Here is a 24755-nt window from a genome sequence, read left to right on the forward strand (position 1 = left end):
TTATGCTTTACCAATAAAGCATACACTGTTTTGTAGAATGAAGTATACCGTGTACCGGAGTGCAGGGAGGCGAGCCGAGGAGCAGGTGGGGAAAAAGAACAGTTTGAGATCAAAATTGGTAACCACTGAATCACAGGATCAGTAGAACATCGGAAGGTGACAAAAGCTGGCTACACTTGGACATTTTAGATTTTCTAGAAATTGAGGTCCATTTCCCGCTCCTGGATACTGGCCCAATTTTCAGTCAACTGTAAGAAACAAGGACCACAGAAATGCATCTGATCCCAAGAAAGTCCTATAAAGTAAATTAGGTTTAAGTAAAGTAGTTTAACTAGAATTATAAGTTAAGGATGACTGGTGGACCAAGAGGGACCCTGGAATCTAGTCTGGACAGGGTGACCTAGTAATGGGGGAAGCCTGGCATGGAGCCGAAGCCCACTTGCCCATCTATATGCTTCAGCACATGCTTCTTTTGCTTTTTTAAAGACATGGTAGAGCCCTGAAGAATAAATTCAGGCAGGATGAACAGGGCAGTAGATTGCTCATGCATTTTTGGAAACTAGAACTGATTGCTGAGCCTCGTCCCATCTAAACTGAATCAAGGGAGTCTTGAATGTTTTGGATTCTGAACCTTTTAGATTTTTCAGCAATTCCTGTGTGAAGGCAGTCTCCAGCGAGAAGCGATGACCTGTGCCCAGGTTAGAGAAAGTGGATGAATTTCGCCAGACTCAGCTTAGTCATCTGGATTCAATACAGGAGGCCTCCAAGATGGTGGCACTTTCCTTTCTGGCTTGATGGTCTCCTGGATAAGTGACCTGCTAGAGCACAGGCAGAGAAGATGGGCTACATCCAAATAAATTAAACCTGGCCACTGGCAAACTAAACGCCAACTACCAAATACACATCCACTCATTAAAAAAACAAAACAAAAACAAAACCTTGCCAGCTGATGGCAGAAGACAGTGAGTCTTCTGTTTATCTGAGACTTCCCCAGTTTTGGCATTGAAAATCCCCCATTTCAGAAAATGTATCAGTCCTGAGAAAATTGGGACATTTGGGTCAGTCTCGTTACAGAGGACAGTATCTCAGATTTAGCAATCCAACCTTTTCACCTTGATAGTTGGGTTTGGCCCATGTCATCAGAAACACGAGCAATTTTAAGACGAAAACGTGACTTCACGAATGCTAACCATCATTCCTCAGTCTTGATAAAAATGATTTTGAGTCTTTCATGGTTTAAGAACTCTCTTACAAAGTAGGTTTCCAGATAAGTGTGCTCTGAAGGTCTGCTGCCTGTATCATCAGTACATCAGAACCCCACAGAGCAACTTTGCAATTGTTAATGATTTACCACAAGCATCTAAGGAAATATTTGCACAGTTCTTAAAACGGGTAAAATCAAGTCAATGGAATTTAGACTCTTGGGAATTAGGAGTATATCCTATAAAAAGGACAAAGCTTTAGTGTTCAGACGAGGAGGAAAGGATCTCAATCTGATCTGGAATGTCTCTGTGAGCCAGAGGGAATTAAGAAGAATTTAAGCCCAAGATAATAAAATCCTTTTCAACTTTAACTCGCTATAAATAAGCTGTGTTAGCTTCAAAATTTCTACCTAGGAGGAATATAGCGGTGGCAATTTGACTAGAAGGGAGTGTATGAGGCTGCACCTGGATGATGCTTTATTTAAGACTGAGAAAACATCAACTGTCCACATCCGAGCCCCTCACCCTCGCTTCCCCTTTTGGCACTGCCACTGCAAATAGCCTTATAAAAAAGGAGGCAAGGAAGGAATGGCAAGGGAATAAGAGTATATTTACCAAGTCCTACGCTCTTCAGATCTGGAAAATAACTCCATACAGAGCGCTATCAGAGATCTGAATTAGCGCTTTTCTGTTGAGTACTTCTAATGATTGAATACGTCCTTCATACACTAGAACGAAAATAGTGTATCTTGCATATCTATGAAAATACAGCATTTTCACATATCGAATTGGGCTTTTATTTTGGGTACATAAAAAAAAGAAGTGAATATTTATGGTTTGGAAGTAAATAAATATGATAACAATAGAGAGGAAATTAGTATTGAGAGAAAAATCAAAAGTAGTTTTGCTTTGCCTCATCAGAAACCATCAGGAAGCATAGTTGTGTAGAAACCAATAGAAAAAAATGCCTCTATAAAATTTCCATAATGAAAAAGTTTTTTAAAAAATGGTCCTTTTTAAAATACCTCCCAACAATGGAGTCTCAGAGAAGTAGATCCTCAAATGTTCATTAACCAAGACTAATGGGGGACTCCTGACAGAAAACTAGAGCTATAGACTCATTATAATGGGAACACTCTTTCTACAGGATCCTTGTTTGGAGTTTGTACTCTGGTGAGTGAGAAGAGAAATAGGGAAAACCACAGAAGATGAGCTCATTACGACCTACGGGTAGGTCGTGGCCTTTCTGCCACTCCTGTAGGCGGAAACGCTCAAAAAGGAGAGGCAACTACTATTTTCGTCTTGGTGTTGGAATGGGGGTGACTCCCAGCCCCAAGTTTCCAGTATTTCTCAAACCCACACAGAACAATAACATCCAGTTCTCACCCACCGACATGTGGTAGTGGTTTCGATCACATTGTTTTCCTTCTTCAGACCCTGTAGCGGGGGGAGCTCCTCGGTGTCTCAGAAAAACACCCCGGCTATTGGTTTCTAGGCTTGTGTATTGGCTGAGGCCTCCATCACGCGCCTCCTGAATGCCTTCATCTTTAGCTATGCAATGACCCAAACTGACAGACCTGCTGAGTGAAAAGGCAGAGGCCTGGCTTCCCACAGGGGACACGTAAACTCTGATAGCAGGCTTCCAGAGCCGGGGCACCTGCTGCCTGCCTTTGTTTTTTAACCAGGATGGCAACTTCAGCTGGGCCCACAGGAAGGGCGGAGGCTGCAAACTGCTCTTTTCACATATACCTCGGGTTGCCCTGACTTAATTTAAGACCAAAAACACCAACCAAAGGATTGAACAACAAATCTCTCAGAGGCAGGATAGTGACTTCCCAATGAACAAACTGTCGGTGACAGGTACACCCGATTTCACTGAGTGCCCCTGAGCAGCACTGATTGCATAAGCTGGAGACAGTGTGGTTGCCTTTGCCCAAGCACACGCGGCATTTGCCCAAATGAGAACGCCCCTCACCTGTGCCTGTCTACTGAAAGTAAGACACAGAATGGCATTATATCGCTAGCCATCCTGTTCCGGCTCGTCAGGAGTGTGGCTCTTGATTTGGGGTACAGTACTCTACTGACGAAGAAGAAAGACACGAATTCCCATACAACAAGGTAGAATGCGCTAAATGGACCCAGAAACTACATGCCGGGGAAACACATGGGTAGGAAGATGGAAGAGGGGCGTGTTCTGACTGAGAAGGAGTCGGGGGAAGTCAGGGGGACTTTCTCAGAATAGATGCTAGTTAAATGTTTCTCACAGGATAAGAGACATTTGGGCAGAGAGAAAAAGGAAGGGGTTTGGGAGTAGCCAGGGGCTACCAGCGCAGGGAGCATGCACCTCGTGGGCGATGGGGGATGCCATGGCTTATGAGGCTGGACAGGTAGGTTTCACTATATACATAAGGTCTGTGTATAAGTAAATGACAGGTCAAAAAAGTCCTCAGAAAAACAAAAGCCTTGGGGGATGGGAATAGCTAGAAGAGGACAGATACTCAAGAAAACCCTTCTCTTTGGGTTTTTGTCCTTACCTCCCAGCCAGGGTTCCCTCCCCCAGCGTCCTTCCTCCAAGAGGACTTCTGCCTCGCTTCCTGACAACGAACTAGTACTAGACTCGAAGGACGTTGGTGTTGTGTGGCGTCGCAGGAGAGCAGCCTGTTCATTTGACGCAGAAGGAAACCAAGGACCAGAGGGCTGTCATTTGGTCCAGGGTTCCATGGCTGGTTTAGAAGTAGAAGACACAGGTTTGTGTCCTAGTCCGAATTTCAATTCAAAGTTTCTCTAGGACGCTGCTGCCTGAGCAGTTAGGAAATCTGAATGGCTGACAAATTTCTGAAGCTATTAAAAATCAAACGGTAGAAGATAAGGTAGGTAGCAGCGTGGGTGAACATCCACGGCATAGTAAATGGGAAACACGACCCCCCTGATTTCAGTGGGGTAAGTACTTGCAGAAAAAAGAACTCACGGGGATGATCACCAAAGTAGTTAATGGTGTCCATCTCTGAGTAGGAGAATTATAGACTGTTTTTGTATTTCACTTTATTTTCCATTCCTAGAAGAAAAATATGCATTAAATCTCCTATTCATTAAAAAATGGAGATTTGTATCATCATCTAGCTTTTCTCCTAATTTTGAATTAAGCATTTAGTCTGCTTGTTTTGCTGAAAGCAAACACTTCTTGAGAACAAAAAAAATATGAATCACTAGGTAAATATTGATCTGTTGCTAAGTGAATAAGAAACATATCATTCCCATCTAAGCAGAGTTTTTCTCCAGACATCAAAAAATTCGTTTCTAATGCATCTTTGGAGAGATTAGCTTAAAAGAGATTTAAAAACTGACTTTGAAAAAAATCCCTCCTCTCTTTTCAATGTTCATGTTTCATCAACTTTATTCTATTCCAAAACAGCAAAAAAAAAAAAAATGTTCTGATTCTGCACACAAGTCATAATAACCGGCTGCTTTCGGTCATGAGTAACGCCACCGGCTTGTTAGAAATCAGTTGACTGACCTTTGTAGCCCAGACAATTGTCAGCGAAGGCTGCAGACAGGCTTCCTCTAAGTAAAAAAATCTTCAAAGTTCCAGGAGAAGCACTCTTACCCATAACAGACCTATTTCCTGCCCTCAGCTTCAAACATATGGGAGGCCGTGACAGAAATGCGACACAGAGAAAGAACCTGGAGGACAGTGGCTTCCGACAGAGTGATTAAAATAGAAAGGAGGTCACTAGGGAATTGGAAGGCCATTCTGGGGCCCGTCCTGCTAAGGACTATCATTGAGAGCTGGCCTCTCACTGTGCTCTACCTCGCTCCTTTCGCCTGCACCCCGAAAACGTCTCCATCCATCTCTCCACAGATAAGACAGAAACCAAGTCTGGAGTCACAAACTTGGGGTCGGTTTCCCTCTCTGCTACTCCCAGTTTCCTCATTCTTAAAATGAGAGGAAAAATAAATCCGACCTCAAAATCGTTAAGGGCATATTTGCCTGCGAGAGATATACAACAAATACAAAATGCAGTAACGTGGACAAAAGAGTAACGTGAAAACACCTTGGTGATACACTACATGAACGCAGGACATAGGTTTACCTACAATAAGCATCTAAATAGAAAATAAGAGGTCATTTAAAAGATGGAGGTGACATAGTGTATCCTTTTTGCCCTTTAATCATTTGTCATGTTCAAGTCTGAGAGTTTGGGTGTTTGGAATTTACCTTCTGAAATAATGTTCCAACATGCTCTAAGACCGCTGGTCCTACCTTCGAAAGGACAGGTCTTGGAAGGAAATGGTTTCTGGGGAACTCGCCCCTTCATACCTACCTTCGAACCATAGCTAAGTAACTGAAGCTGACCTCCACACCTCTCTAACTGGGGTTTCACTAGAAGGAAGCATGGCAACCGGTTAAGGACAGGGGTGGCGAAGTGCCGGGAGTGGGTGAACACAGCCATGGGGCCCAAGAAGACTGACCAGGGACACATTTCCATACCAGGAAGGTAGGTGAGGGACACCTCAATAGAAGTCACATGGCACCAGGCCAGTACCTTAGACTCATGGAGAAAGTGTGCCAAAGAGGGAAAAAAGCAAAGAAAAAGTGTTGGGCTTCAAATCTCTGGGTTATTTCTAAAAGGAAAACAAGAAAAGCCGTAAAAAATTGCCATAATCAGCTTTTCTTTCTTTTCACTTTGAACAATTAGTGTGGAATCAAACCTTACGCTATGTTTTTTTTCCAGAATGTAGACAAAGCAGCTTTATTGTGGCTTCCTCTAATTATTCAGGAACCAACGCTGGTTGCAAATTCACACTCATCTACATGTTAACTTATAAATTTTTTTTAATACTCTGGTTTTCAAAAGCTCTTTAAAAATGAGATGGCTCAGGAACTGGGTCTAGTTGGGTCCCATGCATCTGAAAGTGGGCGCGAATGTTACTTGCCAGTCCAAGTCAGTGAATCATCTAAATTAAGTATTGAAAAATGCTGGACAATTTGAAAAGCATACAATTTCTGGTTCACTCGGAATGAAGGCATTCTCGTTAAGTGGCTTCTCTTAACTAATATCAGTCCATTTTTCAATAAAACAGATGGAGAGTACCCCACTCATAAACCTGTGCTTTTTTGCTTATTATTTGGAAAAGACTGTTTGTTTGCCCTAACTGGCAACAGAGCATTTGATAGAGGCTAGACCGTTGTCCAAGTTTTCTGCGTCTACCTAAAAATGACTACTGCTTTCTGCCAAGTCCTTATAACGGATGATGACTCCAGGCAACCAAGATCTGATTCTGTCTCCTACCCTCCAGGATTCAAACAGACTTCTGTGGAGACTGTGGCTATTTTCACAGCCATGTTGCTACTTTACATGGAGCCCTAGAGGACACAATGTGAGAAGGTTCTTCTTTGAACACCGCCCAAGCCAAACAGCTCAGCAGGCGAGCACACAGCAGGTGCGAGGTCTACTCACTCTTTGGTCAGAAGAGGACAGGACTTGAGTAGAAAGCGTGAGAGCCCCGAATCCTGGAAGTAGAGGTCAGGCGGGGCTGTGGGGCTCTTCAGATTCAAACACCGGACGATCACGTACAGCACGGCAGCTACTGCGGCCAGCTTCACCCCATCAAAAACGGCCGGGAGCTCAGAGGTCTCCAGCATGGCATTCATCTTGATCTGGGGAGCAGAGGCACAGGGAGTGAGGAGGGGTGGAGCCTACACACTAGAAGACATCATGATTCAGGCGTGTCCACAGGGCCCACCCAGGTGGACTGCCGTGGGCCCCTCACAGACATCACTGAACTGGCAACAACCCAAATCACACACAGTCCTGAGCAATGATAAACTGTGTAGGGTGTTGTTTTATTTAATCGAATGAGCACTTCTAAGATAAGCAAATTGGAAAACACTAAGAATAGGATCCTTTGGAGAGCGGGTGAAAAAAGTCCCATCAGAAAGGATGAGGGGGACCTGGAGTCACATGCTGATGTGTTTAAAAGGCAGCCTCGAATCTCTCTGCAGATTTAACCTGCAACTGGTGTGCCAGGTGTGTGCCAAGTGTCCAGTTTACAGCCTGGAACAGATATGTGGGTGGGACTGCTATGGCCTGCAGGTGTGGCTGTACTGCCTGCTGGCCCTAACCCTCTGTTTTCAGAGCAGGATGAGATAAAGCTGTGAGATAAAACCACCAGGGCCTGACTCAGCCATCTGCTCCTTGGTGTCAGACCCAGCCCAGGTCACAGGGGTCCTTGTTCCGGGGGGATTTCGGGCAGTGTGAAATGGAGCTCAGTCAATTTTTTTGCCCCCACTAGGCTAAAAGTAACCAAATTCAACTGCTAAGCCAAAATTAAAATCTGGAGTACTGAAAATGCATATGCAATTCTAGCTTTTCTCAAACTCTGCTAATATTTTATCTTTTGAGATTGCTTCGCCTTATATGTGATACACACACGCACACACACACCCCTCCAAACACATACAAGCAAACATCGACGATGACAAAAACAACAAAAATCCAGTCTTTTCCTAGCTGCTCGGCAGAAAAACAGAACATCAGCTGTTACCTTAAAAATCAGGGAAACCACAAGCTAACAAAAAGAAAATGGGAACTCTAACAGCCAAGGTAGCTATGGCAACAGCTTCCCCTGGCTTCAAGTAGCCTCTGCTAAAAACAGTCAGCACAAGAATTCTGGTGGCCAACAGTGTAGACAGAACAGGCAGGATGAAACAATCTCCCCAAAACATGTTTGGGGCATAATAGAATAAATGCTCTTGAGACCCACAGGAAGGCCGAGGGGACGCAGAAACCCTTTTCTAAAGTCGAAGTGACTTTGGCAAATATAGGATGTAAACACACAGCCAACGATCTCTGGCAGGGGCTCCTGACTCAGTAAGGACAGCAAGCAAAGATCGCAGCTCCTTAGCTTGCCTTCCACCACTGGGGCAAGAAAAGGATTTTTAAAAAAATTCATCCTACACAATTTCGAACCCAGGCTAGCTAGACCTCTGAATATACTCTCGGCTGCATCCACCTTTGAACTTTTAAGAGCTGACAGTTCCATTAAAACTCGACTTATAGAGATATGTCATCTCACTCCTGGGGCCATGTTCCCCTTTAAAGACTGGTTATTTATAAACCTCTAAAACAAAGATTCTTAACTCAAGGTCTGTGGGTTCCCTATGGGAGTCTACAGTCCCCTGAAATCATATGTGAAAGTTTACAATTTTCTGGAGAGAAGGTCTGCAGATTTAATCAGTTCTCTAAGGCAGGGGTCCCCAACCCCCGGGCCGTGGACCGGTACCGGGCCGCACAGCAGGAGGTGAGCGGCAGGTGAGCAGGCGAAGCTTCATCTGTATCTGCAGCCGCTCCCCAGCGTTAGCGTCACCGCCTCAGCTCCACCTCAGAGCATCAGGCATTAGACTCTCACAGGAGCACTGGTCTCTGGTGCCAAAAAGATTGGACTGCCGCTCTAAGGAGCCTGTGACCTAAAACGTCCATAGTACCACATTCGAAGATGTTCCACGGGTTCAGCCTGTGGACCCTAACCTCTTCAGAATGCTACCATTTCTGCCAGTCAAGCTAACGAGGAACTAGCATCCAAGATGATGAAGCTGCCAAAAACGAGATCTAGCAAGAACTCCAAAATTTCTCTGATGTGATGCTGGTGATATGGGAGCAAAACAAGTATTTTTTTCTTGCCCCCTTCGTTGGGAGAACAGAAGAATGCAGCTGGCGGCTGTACCAGTTTCCTTGATGGTCTAGGATAGACTCATTGAATTAAAAAAATACAAAAGTCCTTCCCCTCCCCACTTCTACTCACTACTGAAGAACAAAAGGGAGGTGAGGAAGAGAAGTAAAAATAAGACTGGGCAACACATACCTATGTCCCTTGTTCCTCTCCACTGAGAATATTAACTGTCCTTGCAGAGCGGCACAGCTGGGCTGGTCAGGTCCAATCTCTTACTCAAAGTAACCTAAAAGCTGAAAAGATGAAATGGTGATGAGAAAGAAGCAATTTAAATGAAATACAAGTACAGTCTCCGTTTCTCTGCATTTCAAAGCTTTAGGGATAAAGACAATTTCTGTAATTAACGTGTGCCACACTCTTGGCCATTTGAATGATAAATTTATCATATAAATGATAAATTCATAGAAAAGGATTATGTGACAAACGAGATGTAGTACATTTTATTTATTGATATTTACACTGATGTTTGTTTACAGCTTGACTCTTACTACAAACTATCTCAGATCACTACAACAAAACACTGAAGAGATATGCATAAAGATTCAGAAGTCTGCTGATGACTTCCCCAGAGGAAGTCTCTCCTTCACTGTGACAGAAACCTGAACATGTGCCTTGCTGGCGGGGAGGTGGGACTACAGACTCCGGCCTCACCGGCAGGTAGGCGAGTCCGTGGAACTCATTTCTGGCCACTTTGGGGTGGGGGAGGTGTCTATTTCTGGGGAGGCTTCTTAAAAGGCAGGGAGTTAACTCTTCTGCCATTTTCCCATCCTGCATCCCTAGGATGCAGACCACTTGGCCGCAACTAGCAGCCATCTTGGGCCATGGAGTGACCTTGAGGTCATTCAAGAAGCTACATTAAGAGGACAGCAGAGTAGAAAGATAGTAGCCTGGGGTCCCTGATGATTTCACGGAGTCACCTTATCAGACCTAGACCGCTTATCTCAGGATTTTTTTATGTGAGAGAATAGATCTCTGTGTGCGAACCAGTGTTATTTCTAGACTCTTTAGTCTGCAACTTCTAATGACACAGAGGACATACTACACCCAAATCTTTATGGATGCTACAGCTGCTGGGTTATTAGAGCACAGGCAATTTTCCTATTTTTTCCCTTTTCCAAAACTCCTAATGACTAAGATATTTTTGTTATTAGAAGAAAAAAAAAAAGCTTTAAAATAGCAACTCACAAAATCTAAGAAGAAATTAAGAAATTCTGGACAAGGAAAATGCCTATGTCAACATACGCAACTCCCTATGTGATTAAGCCTAGAATGGATCGGAGGTTTCTCTGCTGAGGAAAAAGAAAACCTAATTAGACCGAAATAGAAAGAGAGCTAACATGTATTGTGCTCTTTCCCCAGGAAGCATGACAGATACTCAGGAGAAGTAGGGCTCTTCAAGCATGAAAGTATAAACACACACACACACACACACACACACACACACACACACACACACCCTATGGAACTTTATATAAGGGGACCTTGAGTGATATGATAGGCAGTGTCCTCCTACAACTTTTTTAAAATAGCAATAGAGAATTAATTTCTCAACCTCTGAAAGATGACAAGGGTTTAAAATTGAATTCAATTCAGTGAAGGCAATCCTATGAGAGGCTTGTAATTACCATGGTCCAAAATATGCAGCCTCGATCCAAGGCTTGAACTTGAAGTTCCAAGGAATGGGGCAATTCTACCACATGTCACTAGAGCCACCGACCTGGAACTTCAGTAGGCTTAAGGGCTGTCATGATGACCTACTGTGTGCCTAGCACCATGCTAAGCATTCTATAGGGCTGCAGTTAAGTAGAATTCTCATTTTAATTGGGGAGAAAAGAAATTTATGTTAAGGTTTTATATACTTTAAAACGTGGGGACAAAAATAATTAGTCCAGGAAATAATTAACCACAGGGGGACCTATGAAACAACTAGACCTCAAAGTGGGCCTTAGGACTTAGATGTGTAAGTATGAGAGTGAATATGTATGTGTGATATCTATATGTGTGTGATGTATATGTGTATATATGCATTAAACCAAAAACTGGCAATTTCAGAACATAAACTCTTGAAATGAATTTTAACTTTATTTTATGATGTTCTTTCTTTCCAAGTTCAACCTGCCACTAAGTATCAATATTCTGAATTTGTTCTGGACGTAACACACTTAGCATTCACTGTACTATTTTGTATGCCCCTCTCCCTTTTCTAAGCAGGTGAAACCCAGCTAAATGGACATCAGGCAGCCTAGATAGGGAAGTCACCCAGAATAGCTGGAGGGCCAGGTATGCAGAAGATGAAAAGGAAGCTTCTCACTCCCTGCCACTGTGTACTTCCCGATAGATTGGGTCTTTCCTCAGCTCAGCCCCACACCTCCCCTACTCCCACCCAGTCATTTTATGAGTGGGATCTAGGTGCCATACGTTCCGCTTAAAATCCCATGTGTGGTCCCTACATTAACAAAGACACCCAAGGTGCTGCCATTCCCAGTGGTAAAGGCAACTTCAGTGTTGCCCCTCATCTCTAAGACAGGCTGGACTGGCGCTCTCAGCAGCCCGAGGGCCGGGGCTTCTCTCTCACAGCTAAGAGCAGCAATTTCAGATGGAGGCACAAATGCAGGAAAAGGCAGGGCCACTGTGCTGGGCAAGGTTCTAGTGTGGGGGTTCTGAGACCTGGGTCTCAGTGACCGCTCTGCTTCTTCCTACACAGTGACCCTGAACAAGTTACTTAACCTTTCTGGGTCCTAAAGACCTCATCTGTAACATGAGAGAGTTAGATTAGAAGTAGATGATATCGAAGGTCTCTTTCAGCTCAAAATTTCTGAGATTCTAGGGATAGAATTGCAGTCCTTGGCTAAAGAGCACGGGAAAAACGCCCTGTGAGCTCTGTAACAGAAGATGGCCCTGTTCCCCAGCCTCCTTCCTGGACCATTAAACAACATAGTTCACGAGAACTAACAACCCTCAGGGCCTTTGTTCTTCCTTTAATAAGTTACACAGTGATGTGGCTCCAGCTGTGCCGGTTATGCCACTAATTCCATCGTATTCATTCCACCTCCACGAGTGAGTAATGACTGCAGCCTGGGAATATTAACGTTCCCTGACGATCCGAAACCTACTGTGAAGAAAGAAAGAAAAGCCTGAGCAGACCTCAAACACGGAAACCTCATTAGCTTGTGTAATGGGGTGAATAGTGTCCCCCTAAAATTCATGTCCACCTGGAACCTGTGACTGTTACCTTATTTGAAGGGGGTCGCTGAAGATGTAATCAAGTTAACACAGGGTCATGTTGATTAGAATGGCCCTAGCACCATGACTGGTGTCCTTGTAAGAGGAAGGAAATTTGGACAGAGACACAGACACACAGGAGAAGGGATAGATGGAAGTAGAGACGGGAGCGATGCACGTCCAAGCCGAGGAACCTTTGGAAGCTGGGAGAGAGGCCCTAAGAGACTTTCCCGCAGGGCCCCCGAGAGGATATGTCCAAATTACCTCTTGTGACTCCGCAGTTCCACACGCCTGCCCTTTAGAGACTGAGGAGGTCCTCCGCCACATCCTTTCAAAAGGTCCCTAATTGCTCAGACAAGCTTCAGCCAACAGAGACCACAATAAGCTAAGGGACACCAACACTCCCAGGCTACTTGTTAACTCAATACAAATTGTATTCTGTATGCAAATATTTACTGTCTTGGTTTCTAGGCCTCTGTGATTCAGCTGTTAACAGCATCCTTTCCTCTCTCGTTAACTACAGACGCAGACGCCCTGGGGAGGGGGCGTCTCTCTGCCTTGCAGCCCACAGGACCTGACCAACAAGCTTCAACACTCATGTGGGTCCCATGGCAAATAGCTCTCAAGGAAAACAAAACCAAATCAAGCTCCCAAAGAATTTCTCTCTTCCTCTTCTGGTCTGGGTGAAGATGTGGATTTTGTTGAGCTTCGCTCCTGGAGTGAGAGAGCCCAGTGTCAAATCCTGGCTCTACCAGGTAAGCTTTTTGCCCTTTTTGGCAAGTGGCGTAATGCCGCTGGGCCTCATCTGCAGGAACGTGTTCACGCCTCGAGAATATTCTAAAACAATCCCTGGAATACAGTAAGTGCCCCGCTCCCCCTACTATTAGCTAAACCATCAGCATGACTAAACCCTCCTCCATTTTGCCTGGTCGGCTCCCTAATGTAACAGAAATTACAAGATATTCTCTTACCAAACTGACACAGAGGCCTCACCAACAAGGAAATAACTAGCTGATTAACTGCTTGGGCCTCTACCAATAAATTTAAAATTAATCCCCAGACACACATGGAGCCATGATAGACTTACTAAATCACTGAGTAATAAGTGTTCATTATCAAGTCCCGTTAACAGCTCCAAGATGTATTCTTATGTTCGTGCTAAAAAGGTGCTGGCAGTGCCCTCCTCCTGGCACACACGCCCCTTCTCTTCTGCGGAGGGGGTCCCTCCTTTCCTATGGATGGGCTGCCCCCTCATCAACACCTTCCTGCAGGTAAATCCACTGTTGACTGGCCAGGCCCTCCTAGCAAACCTCTTTGATGTCCTGGAATAAAAAACAAAACAAGACAAACAACAACCCAGGCCAGCACAGTAAGCCTCTGGCAGGCTTCCCTGCCCTCAAGGCTGCTCGCAGGATGACGGTGGGAGGCCACACACAGCACGCTCACGCGTTCCGATCTCTCAGTCTTTTTGGTGGCAACTTAGATAAAAGCAGTCAACTGTAAACGCAGGCAACATGACATCTTTGGGGAGAAGGCAGGGAGGAAAAGGGCCAGTTTCTTCCCACTTTATCTGCCATTTAACTAAAGAAGTCAGAGCTGTTACAGAGAAAAAAATAAAAGCCACTCCACAGGAGGTGAGAAACAGCCCAGAGCAGATTGCTAGGAGAAAGCCCAGCCATCCCCCTCCGAGATATTTCTTTGTGCTCTGAGTCACTCACTGCCAAGGTGCTAAGACCCTGTCAGAGGCCCTGCCAGAAGGTTCCCAGGTCTGTCCCACTCTCCAGAGGGTGCACACCTGCTGACAACCACCTGCCGACAACTCGGGGCCAATTTGTGCCCCATTCTCCTCTCACAGTGAGTCCCTCTGCATGCAGCTCACAGAACTGCCTCTTGGCGCATCCAGGTTGTTCCAGGCCTGGGTCCTTCTCCCAAGGAGAGTCCTGGTGGATTAGTTTCCGGAGGAACTGGGTTCTGAAATCCCCCCTTCCACTACCACCACCACCTCAAGCCCCAAAATAATGGAGAGCCCTGGCAATGACGGGGCCAACCCTGTTTTCAAAAGATGCCTAGGAAAGTTTATGTATTAATTTTGAACATTAAGAGCTGAGCACCTAGACCTCTTCAGGTCCAAGTAGGGGGTGGCCCTGGGAGGTCGGACTGGGTTATGGTGCTGGGAAGTGCCTGGTGGTGGTGAGACTGAAAGCAACAAGGAAGGAGAAAGCCCTCAGAGATCTAGTCCCACAGCTCTTACAAATCAGGTCCAACAAGCTGAAGACACTGTCCCAAGTCACACACAGTTTTCTCAAAGAGAAGAGAAGGAGTTTACAGATAATTAAATACAGTTACATTAACGTTCTTAGTTGCGGCCAAAATTAAGACCTTGAAATAGCCTTTTTGTGCAGGTCTGCTCGTATGATTACAGTTTAATTTAACCATATTCTTCCACAAAGTCAAAGGCCACACACTCAACGTGCTGAAATTTCAGAAAATGCCCTACAAGTTTCTAGTGAGAGGAAAGTCACCCGAACGCAAGAAAATGTGAACCTCACCTTTAAATGTCAGCAATGGCTACTAACCCATGAACGTTCACGAAAGAAAGTTACTAAACTAAAAAGAACTGAAGATTGAGTCACTAGTTAAGTGGCACACTTAACTGAGCACTTTCACATATGCCCTTACTAAGATACTGAAAGGGAGCCGGCCACCCTCCTTAGCAAACAGCCCTGTTGAAAGAGCATAATCATTTTCTGATAGAGGACAATGGGTAAAGCACTTGGTAAAATCACAAGCAAAACTGTTTTCTCTACCATTCAGAAACCACTTAATTCATGCCTGAGAACAAATCAAAAACCACAAACCAGGTGTCCCCTCTATGGAGATCCTAGAATTTTCTAAAAGGAGGGGCCCTTTCATGGAGAGATCTGATAACTCTAACATTGTATTAAAAAACTTATACTGTAGTTAAATTCTGTAGCATCACAAGTAAAATCTCAGTTTACTGGAAGGCAGCAAACTCAAGTGCCTCATTTACCGGAATTGTTGAGAGACAGGTACAAGCGGGAGAAGAGTGTCTGCAGATTTACCGCACAAAAGAAACTTCCAGGTCGTGTCCCGGGAACAGTACGGATCCCGCCCAGTTTTCCGTGTTTGCAAACAAGCTTCCAGAAGGAAGAAACCAGGAGACAGGGGGACAGGGCAAGACTTAGTACCTGGCACAGCCCTGGACTAAAGAACCGCTGGCCCCACGAAACTCACTAAAGCAAAGACAGTTTCACCCAGAGCTGCAACAGAAAAGGGCTCACAGCTACGTGCAGATAGTGAGAAAATAAAAACAACCAGGAGCCCCCACTCCTGAGCATTCTGGTTTCCCAAGGCCCCTGTGTCAGATTGGCACACGGTACTTGCCTAATATCCACACTTTGGGACCTGTAATGAGCACATTAACATGCGAGGCCTGTTATAACTCTGACATGCGCCTTTTACCACAGCAGCCTTTGAAGTAGATCTGTGAGATTGGACCAACAGGTCAAGTCCCTTCCCACTCCCTCTCCCCAAGGAGACACCTCTGTCCACTCGCAGGCTGGGCAGGGCCAAACTCACCCCCCTCTCCCAGCTCTGTGGTTCTGTGATGCCAAATTCAGCCAGCTGTGACAGCAGTAGTGCCCCTCAGGGCTCAGCCCACAAAGCAGGAAAGGTTCTGGACTCCTTGTCCTTCTGAGCTCAAAAGAAGATTCTGGGGGCAAGGGTATACATTGTGCACAGCATGCTTCACTTATTTCTGTTTTATAAACACCTGGCATGCTAAGAGTAGAAGCAAGATCTCCTGCCAGCTTGGAGCAGCAGGCTTGGAGATCACATGGATTCCACTGTGACAAGTGCCTAAGTCTTAGAAGACAAACTCCACCAGCTAAATGCAGATAAATAGGAAAGACTGATTCTCGTTCAGAGGGCTAAAACTGGAGGAAAGGGTATTGTGAGGTAGTCATCCATTTGGTGAACAAGCCAGCCCCAATACTCTAGGGAGCCCGTACCCAGCCTCTGCCATCGGTCCTGCTGATTCTGAGGCACACAGAGCCTCGTGCTCCCCCCACAACTTTTAGGTCACAACCCAGGTTGAAAGACCCAGAGGTGCTGGATTCTGAATGTCAGAAGGAAGGGAACCCGCTTGTGTTTCTACGCAACTTGCTTCCCATGGCATCTGGAGCTATTCCTCGCTCTGAGCACGCTGTGCTGTGCAGCTGTGGCCAGGTCACCTGCCCTCTCTGGGGATTTTGAAGCTTACCCTAAGAGCCCATGTGGTATAATTGAACAACACAGACTTTAGAATCAGAGGATCTGGGTTTGAGGGCAGGCTACATAACAGGTTGCTGAAGGAAAGAAGTTGATGAGTGTATGTAGGTTAAAAAAACACTTTATAAATATAAAATACCCACAGATATCCTCACGATAAGCCTCGTAAAATGCCTTGAGCAATTTAGAGGAAAGTTGCCTTATTAAATATTGTTTTGTCAGAAATGACGGAAATCCTTCTCCATAAATGGCAAAGTGATCCCGTTTCCCCAAACTGATTTACCTGTGTAAGTTGGGAGCACCCACATGTACAAAGCAGTGGTTTGTAAAAGAAGAGGACAGAACCAGAAAGTGTGTCAGTACCACCCAGGGACATGTTTTGCAAAACTACACCCCCTTTCTGGCATTCCAACCCACTCCCCATGGGGACCAAAGGAATCAGCTCCATTCTAAGCTCTGTGGGGCTCTGAAATAAGTATAATACATGGCATCCATGAAATAATTAGAAAACACTGCAAACCCATGCATAATTAAGTTCGAAATCCTGAGGTACCACCTATAAACACTAAAGGAATTCAAACAAAGGAGGCAGAAGTGGACAGAGATCGCTGGGGAGCTGCAGGAAGAGATGGAATGAAAAAGAAGGCAAGGAGGGGTGGGCGCAGACACCAGGCTGGGCACACGGGCTGAGCCAAGGCCCGGGAATGCTGGGCAGTCAGCAGACTCGTGGACAGGATGAGAGGGACAGGTCTGGGAGCAGTGGCGATGAGTCATTGTGGAATGAAGCTTCAGGGCTTTACTTACAGGGGCATTCCAGATGTCGCCTTGGCCCTGTATGCTGGGCAGGCACCCTGAGGAACTGACTCACAGCAGTAGACGTGAGTAGGTGTGACCTGCCCCAGGTGCTGTCGGACAAGCATCGCCATTCACCATTTGCACACGAATGCAAGCCCTCCATGGCTTCCAGGTAGTTTTATACAACCAGCTGAACTATCCAGACACCTTCCTTTGGGGGTCCATCTCCTCCAGGCCCTAAAAATCGCACCATCTCCCACCTTTGCATATTGAAAAAACCTTTTCATAACCAGAAAATTCGCAAGACTCATCTCTACATAAAATGATGACTCACACCCCTTTAATCGCTGTTGGGGATTCTGGTCTATGTCCTTGTAATTCAATCCTCATGTGTAAATTCTGCACAAGTTTAAATTTATGGTCTTGAGCATGCAGTGGGCACTCTGTAAGTATTTACTGATTGAGTCTGTGGGAAAGGCCTAACATATCACCACTCTGATCCCTTGAGCAGAATTTTCTTACGGAGAGATTATTGCATTAGGCTGAGAGGTACAGGCCTTTATAACTGCCATGCCACTGTGGATGGAGAGAGAGCGAACTCAGTATGTCCTGGGCCATCAGCAGCTTTTGGATATTTTAAAAAACATCTCAAAGTTCAGGCAATTATCCAACTAAATGAAAGCTTTCCACCTTCTATCACTTGCAGAACCACTGTCCAAGGCCATATTTCTTTTCCCCTTTTCCTTGTTTGTCTAAAGCACATCTTATCTTATGAGGCTCCAAGAGTGATAAATCTATTTCAGAAACTGCTCACAAATAAAGAGGATTCAAAGCAAAGACAGGCTGTTTGAGGTAGCAGAAGGAAAGGAAAGGTTCTCAAAGAGAAGGTAGACAGGATCTACCCAATGACTGCCGGCATTCAGATAAATACTGAAATATACTGTTACAGACTCGCGATTTCTGCTACTCACTCCAAAACAGCCAATGCGACAAAATCGTCTATGGTATTTTCCAACTGACATGAGCTTATACAATTCAGAAAATATAAATTTGAATACAACTGATCCTAGGTTAACCTAGATTGAGATGTAGGTGTTACTACAAAATAGGGATCCTTTTTAACATTCAAAGAAAATGGAGAAATGCTTCTTCAAATATATGTGGTATTTGAAACAGGTTTGTGGAAATAGGTCAGAACAACTGGAGTTAAAAAGATTTCTGCTTCATTGAGATGCTTTCTGTGTCAGGGTAGCGATGCCACTCACGACACAGTGGATAAACTGATCGACTTTGGGGAAGGACAGACCTGGCCCGAATCGCAACCTTACCACATGCTGGTTGTGTAACTATGGGCAAGTTTCTTAACTTCTTTGCACCCTGGTTTCCTTACCTATAAATGGGGATAATAAGAGCGTCCTGCTATTATAATAAAAATAAACGCAGACACAAGGCTAACTTGGCAGTGGTGTGCTCACCAGAGAAGGCAAAGGCGGGGCCTGCTTAATCCAACAAGGCCAGAAGACCCGAGTCCAGAGCCAAGTGTCTGGGTCTTCGAGCCTGGTTAGTCTAGCTCCCGGACCTGCCTGTGAGCGATCACTACAAATCCAATTTAACCATCTTCTATAGGTGACGAGTGGTCCCTGACCCCCCTCGAGACCATCAGCGTCTCTGTCAGCCACCCAGAGAAAACACTAAGCTTGCGAACCACAGGCGAGGGGCTTGCTCTCTGGCTGATGCTAACTAACAAGTCTCTATATCTTTGAAATGACGGAGCAAAACTAAATGATAATAAAAATTTCTATTTGTATAACTCTACAGTTTACCAAATGCTTGTGATTTAAATATATGACAGCAGTTACTCCACTAAATGCACTGGTGTTGACAGTGAAGACCAAGGACATAATTTACTGTTTAAAAAGTACATCCTCAGACATTACCTCATTTGGTTCTCGCCACAATTCTCTGTTATTATTAACGCAAGTGAGGAAATCAAGGCCCAGGAGCCCTCCCTGTGCCAGGCCCCGGGTAAGGCTGTAGGAATACAGACAGGTGAGGCACTATCCATTAGAGGCCCTTCGAAGAGCTGGATGGATCCCGACCGCATCAGTCTCATTGACAGATGCTCCTCAAGGCTTCTCCCATCCAAAGAAGCCTTTAAAAAATTGCCTTCCTCTCATAAGCTCTTGGGTGGCAAAGGCAAAATTTCTCTTGCAATTTCAGCACAACATCCAGCTTTCTGCGTAGAGTTAATAAACAGACTGACGGGGGGTATTATTGATAGCCTGAGGGGAAGGAACTATGTTTTCTAAATTGGGAAAAACGTCCTTGGCTATAATCTACTTGGCATTTTCTATTATCTTTCTATTTAGAAGGGCACGTTTTTCTATCTACTTGGCATTTTCTATTATCTTTCTATTTAGAAGGGCACGTTTTTCAATGTCGTGGATAAGAGTGAGTGAGGACTTTATTTACATGATCAGAATAGAGAAAGAAATTGCTCTAGGTTATCTGGAATCTGATAAGTTCAGGCCACACAGGGAGCTGTGAGGGGCTGGAAGGACAGCAAGCACTCGTGGAAAGGGGTATTCACAATAAATTCGGTGAGAGAAGTGTAAAATATCTCGGCTATGCATGGGACACCTCTGGAGGAGGAAGAAATCGGTTAACATTGGTGCCTCTAAGGAACAAAAACAGGTGACAGAATCAGGGGTAGACAGACACATATTTAATGTCTAACCTTTTGTGCCTTTCAAATGTTTTTTTTCATCATGCACATGAATTACCTAATTTCTGAAAAAAAATTAAAGACATTACAATTTTAAAAATGTAAAATACAAACAAAATAGTCTTTATGCAGCAAACCGAACGTACTTGTTAATCTGGACAGCTGTGTTCCTGGCACACACCAGATGCTCAGTTTGTTGAACTTAATGGACCTCCCCTTAAAGTCAACAAAAGAAAATCAGAAACCGGGCAAATCCAAGGGTCTCAGTGTTCCAATTCTCTAGTAAGCTCTTCATCTATCTGCTACTTACGAATTACAAAAGATCAGAGAATGAGTTCTTGTGTAACAAGCCTTGCACCCAACTGGTCCAGATGCACACGCTTCAAGCAAAACAATAGGTCTGTTCACCTATCCACACCAGCCATTTTGTAAACAGAAAACGTTTAATATGAAAACATGATGCCCTGAAACCAAGACAACAAAAAATAAAGGTGCAGATATGAAAACAATCCCACCCTGCAGTAGAAACCAGAATACCGTACGCAGTAGGTCAAAGAGTTCTGCCACATGGAGTTCCATTATACTGGAAGTCTATCTCTGCTAGAGCCTTTCAAAGAGCCAGGTTTTGGACAAAACATAAGATAAATTTTTCCCCTGTCTTTCACAGGACTAAAGAAATATTATGTGCTCTGGGCAAGGGCAGTGGAGAACCACTACACTCTTTGTGGGCCCTGCCAGAGATTACCAGGAGGAAGGTGCAAGTGAAGAAGTAAGGGCTAACAGTGAGAAGCCCTTTCACCAGGACCTTTTTATGAGAAAAGAGAACAAGACAGAGAGAAAGGGACCCATTATCAACACACAAACAATGCAGTTAAAGCAGTTATTCGAAGACGGCTGAACTCTAGAATGTCCTATACAAAAAAAAGTCAAAACTCAAAATCAACTCTTAGGAAGCTACCAGTCAATAAATAGGGATAATCTTTGGTTCATTCTAGAAAACACAGAGAAGGGAAAACCAAAGATGACTGGATTCCTGCAAGAAAGAAAAAGGTGACAGGTATTTCTCAATTAAAAGGGAACTGGTTGGCGAACGGAGAATAGGTGTGTATCAAAACCGGGAAGGTGATAAAGGAAATGAAGGTGAAGGTAAAAAGGAAAGAAAGAACTTTCCCAGCCAAAACAAGAGGAAAAGACCGTTCCACGGCACTCGCCATCTGGTTTATTTCAATCTCAAAAAAAGAACTGGAAAAATGCAGAAAAACCAGTGAACAAGCTAGATTACCAACAAGAATCAGTCACACACTTGTGTGTCTGCCGGCAAGGCAGGCGCTGCTGGTGCTCACCCTGATCGAATGACTAAGTAACTTGCTTAAATGCATCTGACACACGATCCCTGAACTTCTGAAAAGCACTTATTACAGTGGCTCATGAAATCTTAATCTAAAAATGTTCATCCATTTATAATCAAGCTACATCACACTGACAACTGGGAAGGAGGGCCGAACAGAGGGAAGAGATATTCAGAAGGATTCCATGGAGATTGGTATCATCAGGACTTTATCATTTTGAGGGATTCTCCCCACCCCTTTTGAAGAGAATAGAAGAGATTTGGAATCTAAAAAGAGTGCAATTGTCAGGAGAGGACCAACAGAGAAATGAATTACTTGATTCAATAAAAGAGAAAAATAAATAAGAAATAAAATGCAGTGTGACTTGGAAAACCCCACTGACACGTGTTGCAATAAAATCTGGAATATATTTAATGAATTGCAGGGGAGAAGGCAGGGAATAAAATAAGCTCCTGATAGAAAATATTGGGTAGTAGATATGAAGAAAAACTGTATAAAGGGGTAAGAGAACATCGTATTTAGCAAATCTATAGTGGTGACTGTGTGCCAGGCACTATTCCAGTGTTTCAGATAGTAAGTCATGTACTCCTCAAAACAACCTTCTACCGTAAGTACCATTACATTCTCACTATATATGAGCAAACAGAGGTAAGGAGAGGTTAAGTAACTTGTCCAAGGTTATGGCTAGTAAGAAGCGGATTCAAATCCAGGCACTATGGTCCAAAGTCTCTGCTCATAATCTCTCTGGACTCCCCTAGAATTTAAACACCAAGAGTAAGATAAGTAAGCTGGGAGTGAAATACAAGTCATATACTCGCTAGATCCAAGGTCAACAGATCACCCCTCAGTCACAGCTGTGTGATGGCCAGTCAGCCCTGTGATCTCCCCAGGCCTTAGCTTCCTCACCTGTGTACTGAGAAGACAGATTAGATGAGCTCTAAGTTGACTTCCACTCTAACATGCTACAAGTCTACACTCTGCATGGACTGGTCTGCTTTCTGGCCAGTTATTCAAAGGTCAATTCGCCCTAAAATGGGCAGCGAGTGGTGTTAAAAGTTCTTTCTCTGCCTCATGACCTTCAAAAGATTACTGCGTCCTATTCAGGCAAATGACAGAGCATAGTCAAGGGGTACTGTACGGTTTCTCTTTTGGACCCTACTTAATGTGGTTGTAACAAAATGGCCCTCGAAAAGCTCTGGGCACAGATCACATTAATTCTGCCACACCTACAGTCTCCTCAGGCTCCTCTCATGAGCCCGTCCTTGGGACCTGTGTCAAATCTAGTTAATGGAATACCGGGGAAACTGACAGTTAAAAGAGAGGAACTGGGGGGATTAAGAGAGGCAGTCCAGCAGTTCAAAGTTAAGAGTTTCATGATGGCTAGACAAGCCATATCTTCTTGGTATAGTCCATTCTCTTTGCTAACACCCACTCTGAGAGTGGAGACATCAAAATTCATTATGGGTGAATTCAACACCCACTTCCTAACTAACGTACCCCCAGAAGTATCCTTCTCAAGCTAGGCATTAAAGGTCACCCACTCCTCCCTTGGGAGTCCTTTCTAAGCATCCCTGACAGGTGGCTGTCATCTGGCCTCTGCCTGGACACTTCCAAGGTCGAGGCGCTGGCTGCCTCATCTGGCAGGCAGCCACCTGCGATGCTGGACAGCTCTCGCTGTGGGGAAAGCCCACGAAGCGCCTAGAACAGTGCCCTGCACGGGGATGAGCTTGGTAAGCGCGCCTCCAAGTGGGTCAAAAGCTGCCTCCCTACAACTTGAACCCGTCAGTCCTGGGTGCGCCCCTGGAGCCGTGAAACGCAGAGGCCCTTCGGATATCCGGAGCTGTAATCAGGCCCCCTGGCCCTCTCTTTCCAGGTGCTAATCCAGACCGCCATCACCAAGCTTGGGCCAGCAGAACCTCCTCAGACCCCAGGGTCCCAAGAGTGCACACCGATGGAGGGATGGCCGGCAGAAAGGCCTCAGTCGGGGATGTCCCCAACCTTGGTACCTCAGTACAAAGGGCTTTCAAGAAGGCGTATCCCATCTGCTGCGGTCCCGGGTGCCTCCCTCCACGCCACTTGGAGAGCCGGCCCTTGGGACCCCCGCGGCGCCAGGTGACAGGCCCCGGAGGATCCCGGCGCGCAGGCAGAGGCGCGATGGGCCGAGACACGACGAGAACCGCAGGGCTCAGGGGTTTGGCCCGGTGGATCCGGGGCGCGATCCCGGTGTACCGGAGCTCGCGGGGCCGCGGCTTTACCTCTGCGTGGTTGACTACAGCTTCCCAGCTCGCTCTCCGTCCGGTTCCTGCAGCTCCGCGGCTGCCGGCGGCGTTCATGGAAATGCAGCCGGAACCCCTGGCCAGGGCAGCTCCCGCCGCTACCGGCCCCGCCCAAGCAACTGCCGCCACACCCCTGACGACCGCTCCTTCCACGCCCCTAACCACGGGAACCCGCCCGTTCATTGGGCGGCCCAGCCGCTGCTCTACTAGCTTGCGCTCTCATTGCACCCCCAGAGGATAGCCCATTGGTCGGCAGAGCTGTTCCTCAGAGTGAAGGCGGAGCTCTTAGCGAAGACAATTGGTTACTTTTGACGTCTTTAGCCAGTAGGCCAAGATCCGGAGAGGGCGGGGAAAAGGGAGGAGAGCTAAACCGTGGGCTGTGTTTGGTGTTCACGCGCGCAGGGTGCGGAGAAGCTGGCAATTGTGACCTCAACCTGGTTTGGGGGGTTGGGTAAGGTCAGTTGTCGTCTGATAGTGTAAGGAGGGAGGCCTGCTGGTAGCTCAGCTGCGAGATCTGATGGCTCCGGGTCGAACGACTGACTCACCAGTTGCCCAGGACACGAAGTGGAATTTGGGGTCCTGCCCCGGGAGAAAGGGGGGAGGAAAGTGAATGACCAAGCTGCATGGAGAGACAAGGATGTGGAGGCAGCGGCCTCCCGTCCCTTCCAGGTGGGGAAGCTAGGAAAGAGTGTGCGGAGCAGTGTGGACCTCAGCCCACTGCCTTATCAACCCTGAAGACGACCCTCACCGTTGGAGGCAGCCTAGAAGAACGTAGCCTTTGGAGACAGACCTAGAATCATCTCCCTGTTGCCACATACAGGTTGCATGGCCCGGAGCAAGTCACTTTAACATCTGTGCATGCACCCAGATTTCTTCATTTGGCAACTAGGAGTAACAACAGCAGTTGATGACAAAATTAAATAACTCAGTAAACACTAACAGTGCCTGGCACTCAGTAGGCATTCAGTCAAGACCGGTTGCCCATCCACTCACCTCCAACGATCTATGGAAGTGGGCCCAGTTCTAAAATTCTATGAGCATGAAAATGCTTTTGCAATGGCATGTGCTTCACCAAGAATAGAACATTTGGCTGACTTGAAATGCAACCCCTTTGGGGCAGACAGGGCTACTCTCCCAGGGAGCAGTAGGCCTGGAAGAGATGCGA

General features: G+C 45.7%; 1 protein-coding gene across 1 annotated transcript in view; it reads right to left on the reverse strand.

The window, feature by feature from the left end:
- Nucleotides 1-23717, reverse strand: part of ABHD2 (abhydrolase domain containing 2) — a 63267-nt gene extending 39550 nt beyond the window's left edge. Inside the window, exons 1-3 of the mRNA XM_011379664.2 lie at nucleotides 23570-23717; nucleotides 9066-9166; nucleotides 6662-6861 (exon numbers count right to left, since the gene is read on the reverse strand). Of these exons, the coding sequence (XP_011377966.1) occupies nucleotides 6662-6855 (194 nt within the window). The 5' untranslated portion in view covers nucleotides 6856-6861; nucleotides 9066-9166; nucleotides 23570-23717. The remainder of the gene's footprint in view (nucleotides 1-6661; nucleotides 6862-9065; nucleotides 9167-23569) is intronic.
- Nucleotides 23718-24755: the final 1038 nt, after the last annotated feature.

This window comes from Pteropus vampyrus, unplaced genomic scaffold (assembly GCF_000151845.1).
Source record: "Pteropus vampyrus isolate Shadow unplaced genomic scaffold, Pvam_2.0 Scaffold368, whole genome shotgun sequence".
Taxonomy (NCBI): domain Eukaryota; kingdom Metazoa; phylum Chordata; class Mammalia; order Chiroptera; family Pteropodidae; genus Pteropus; species Pteropus vampyrus.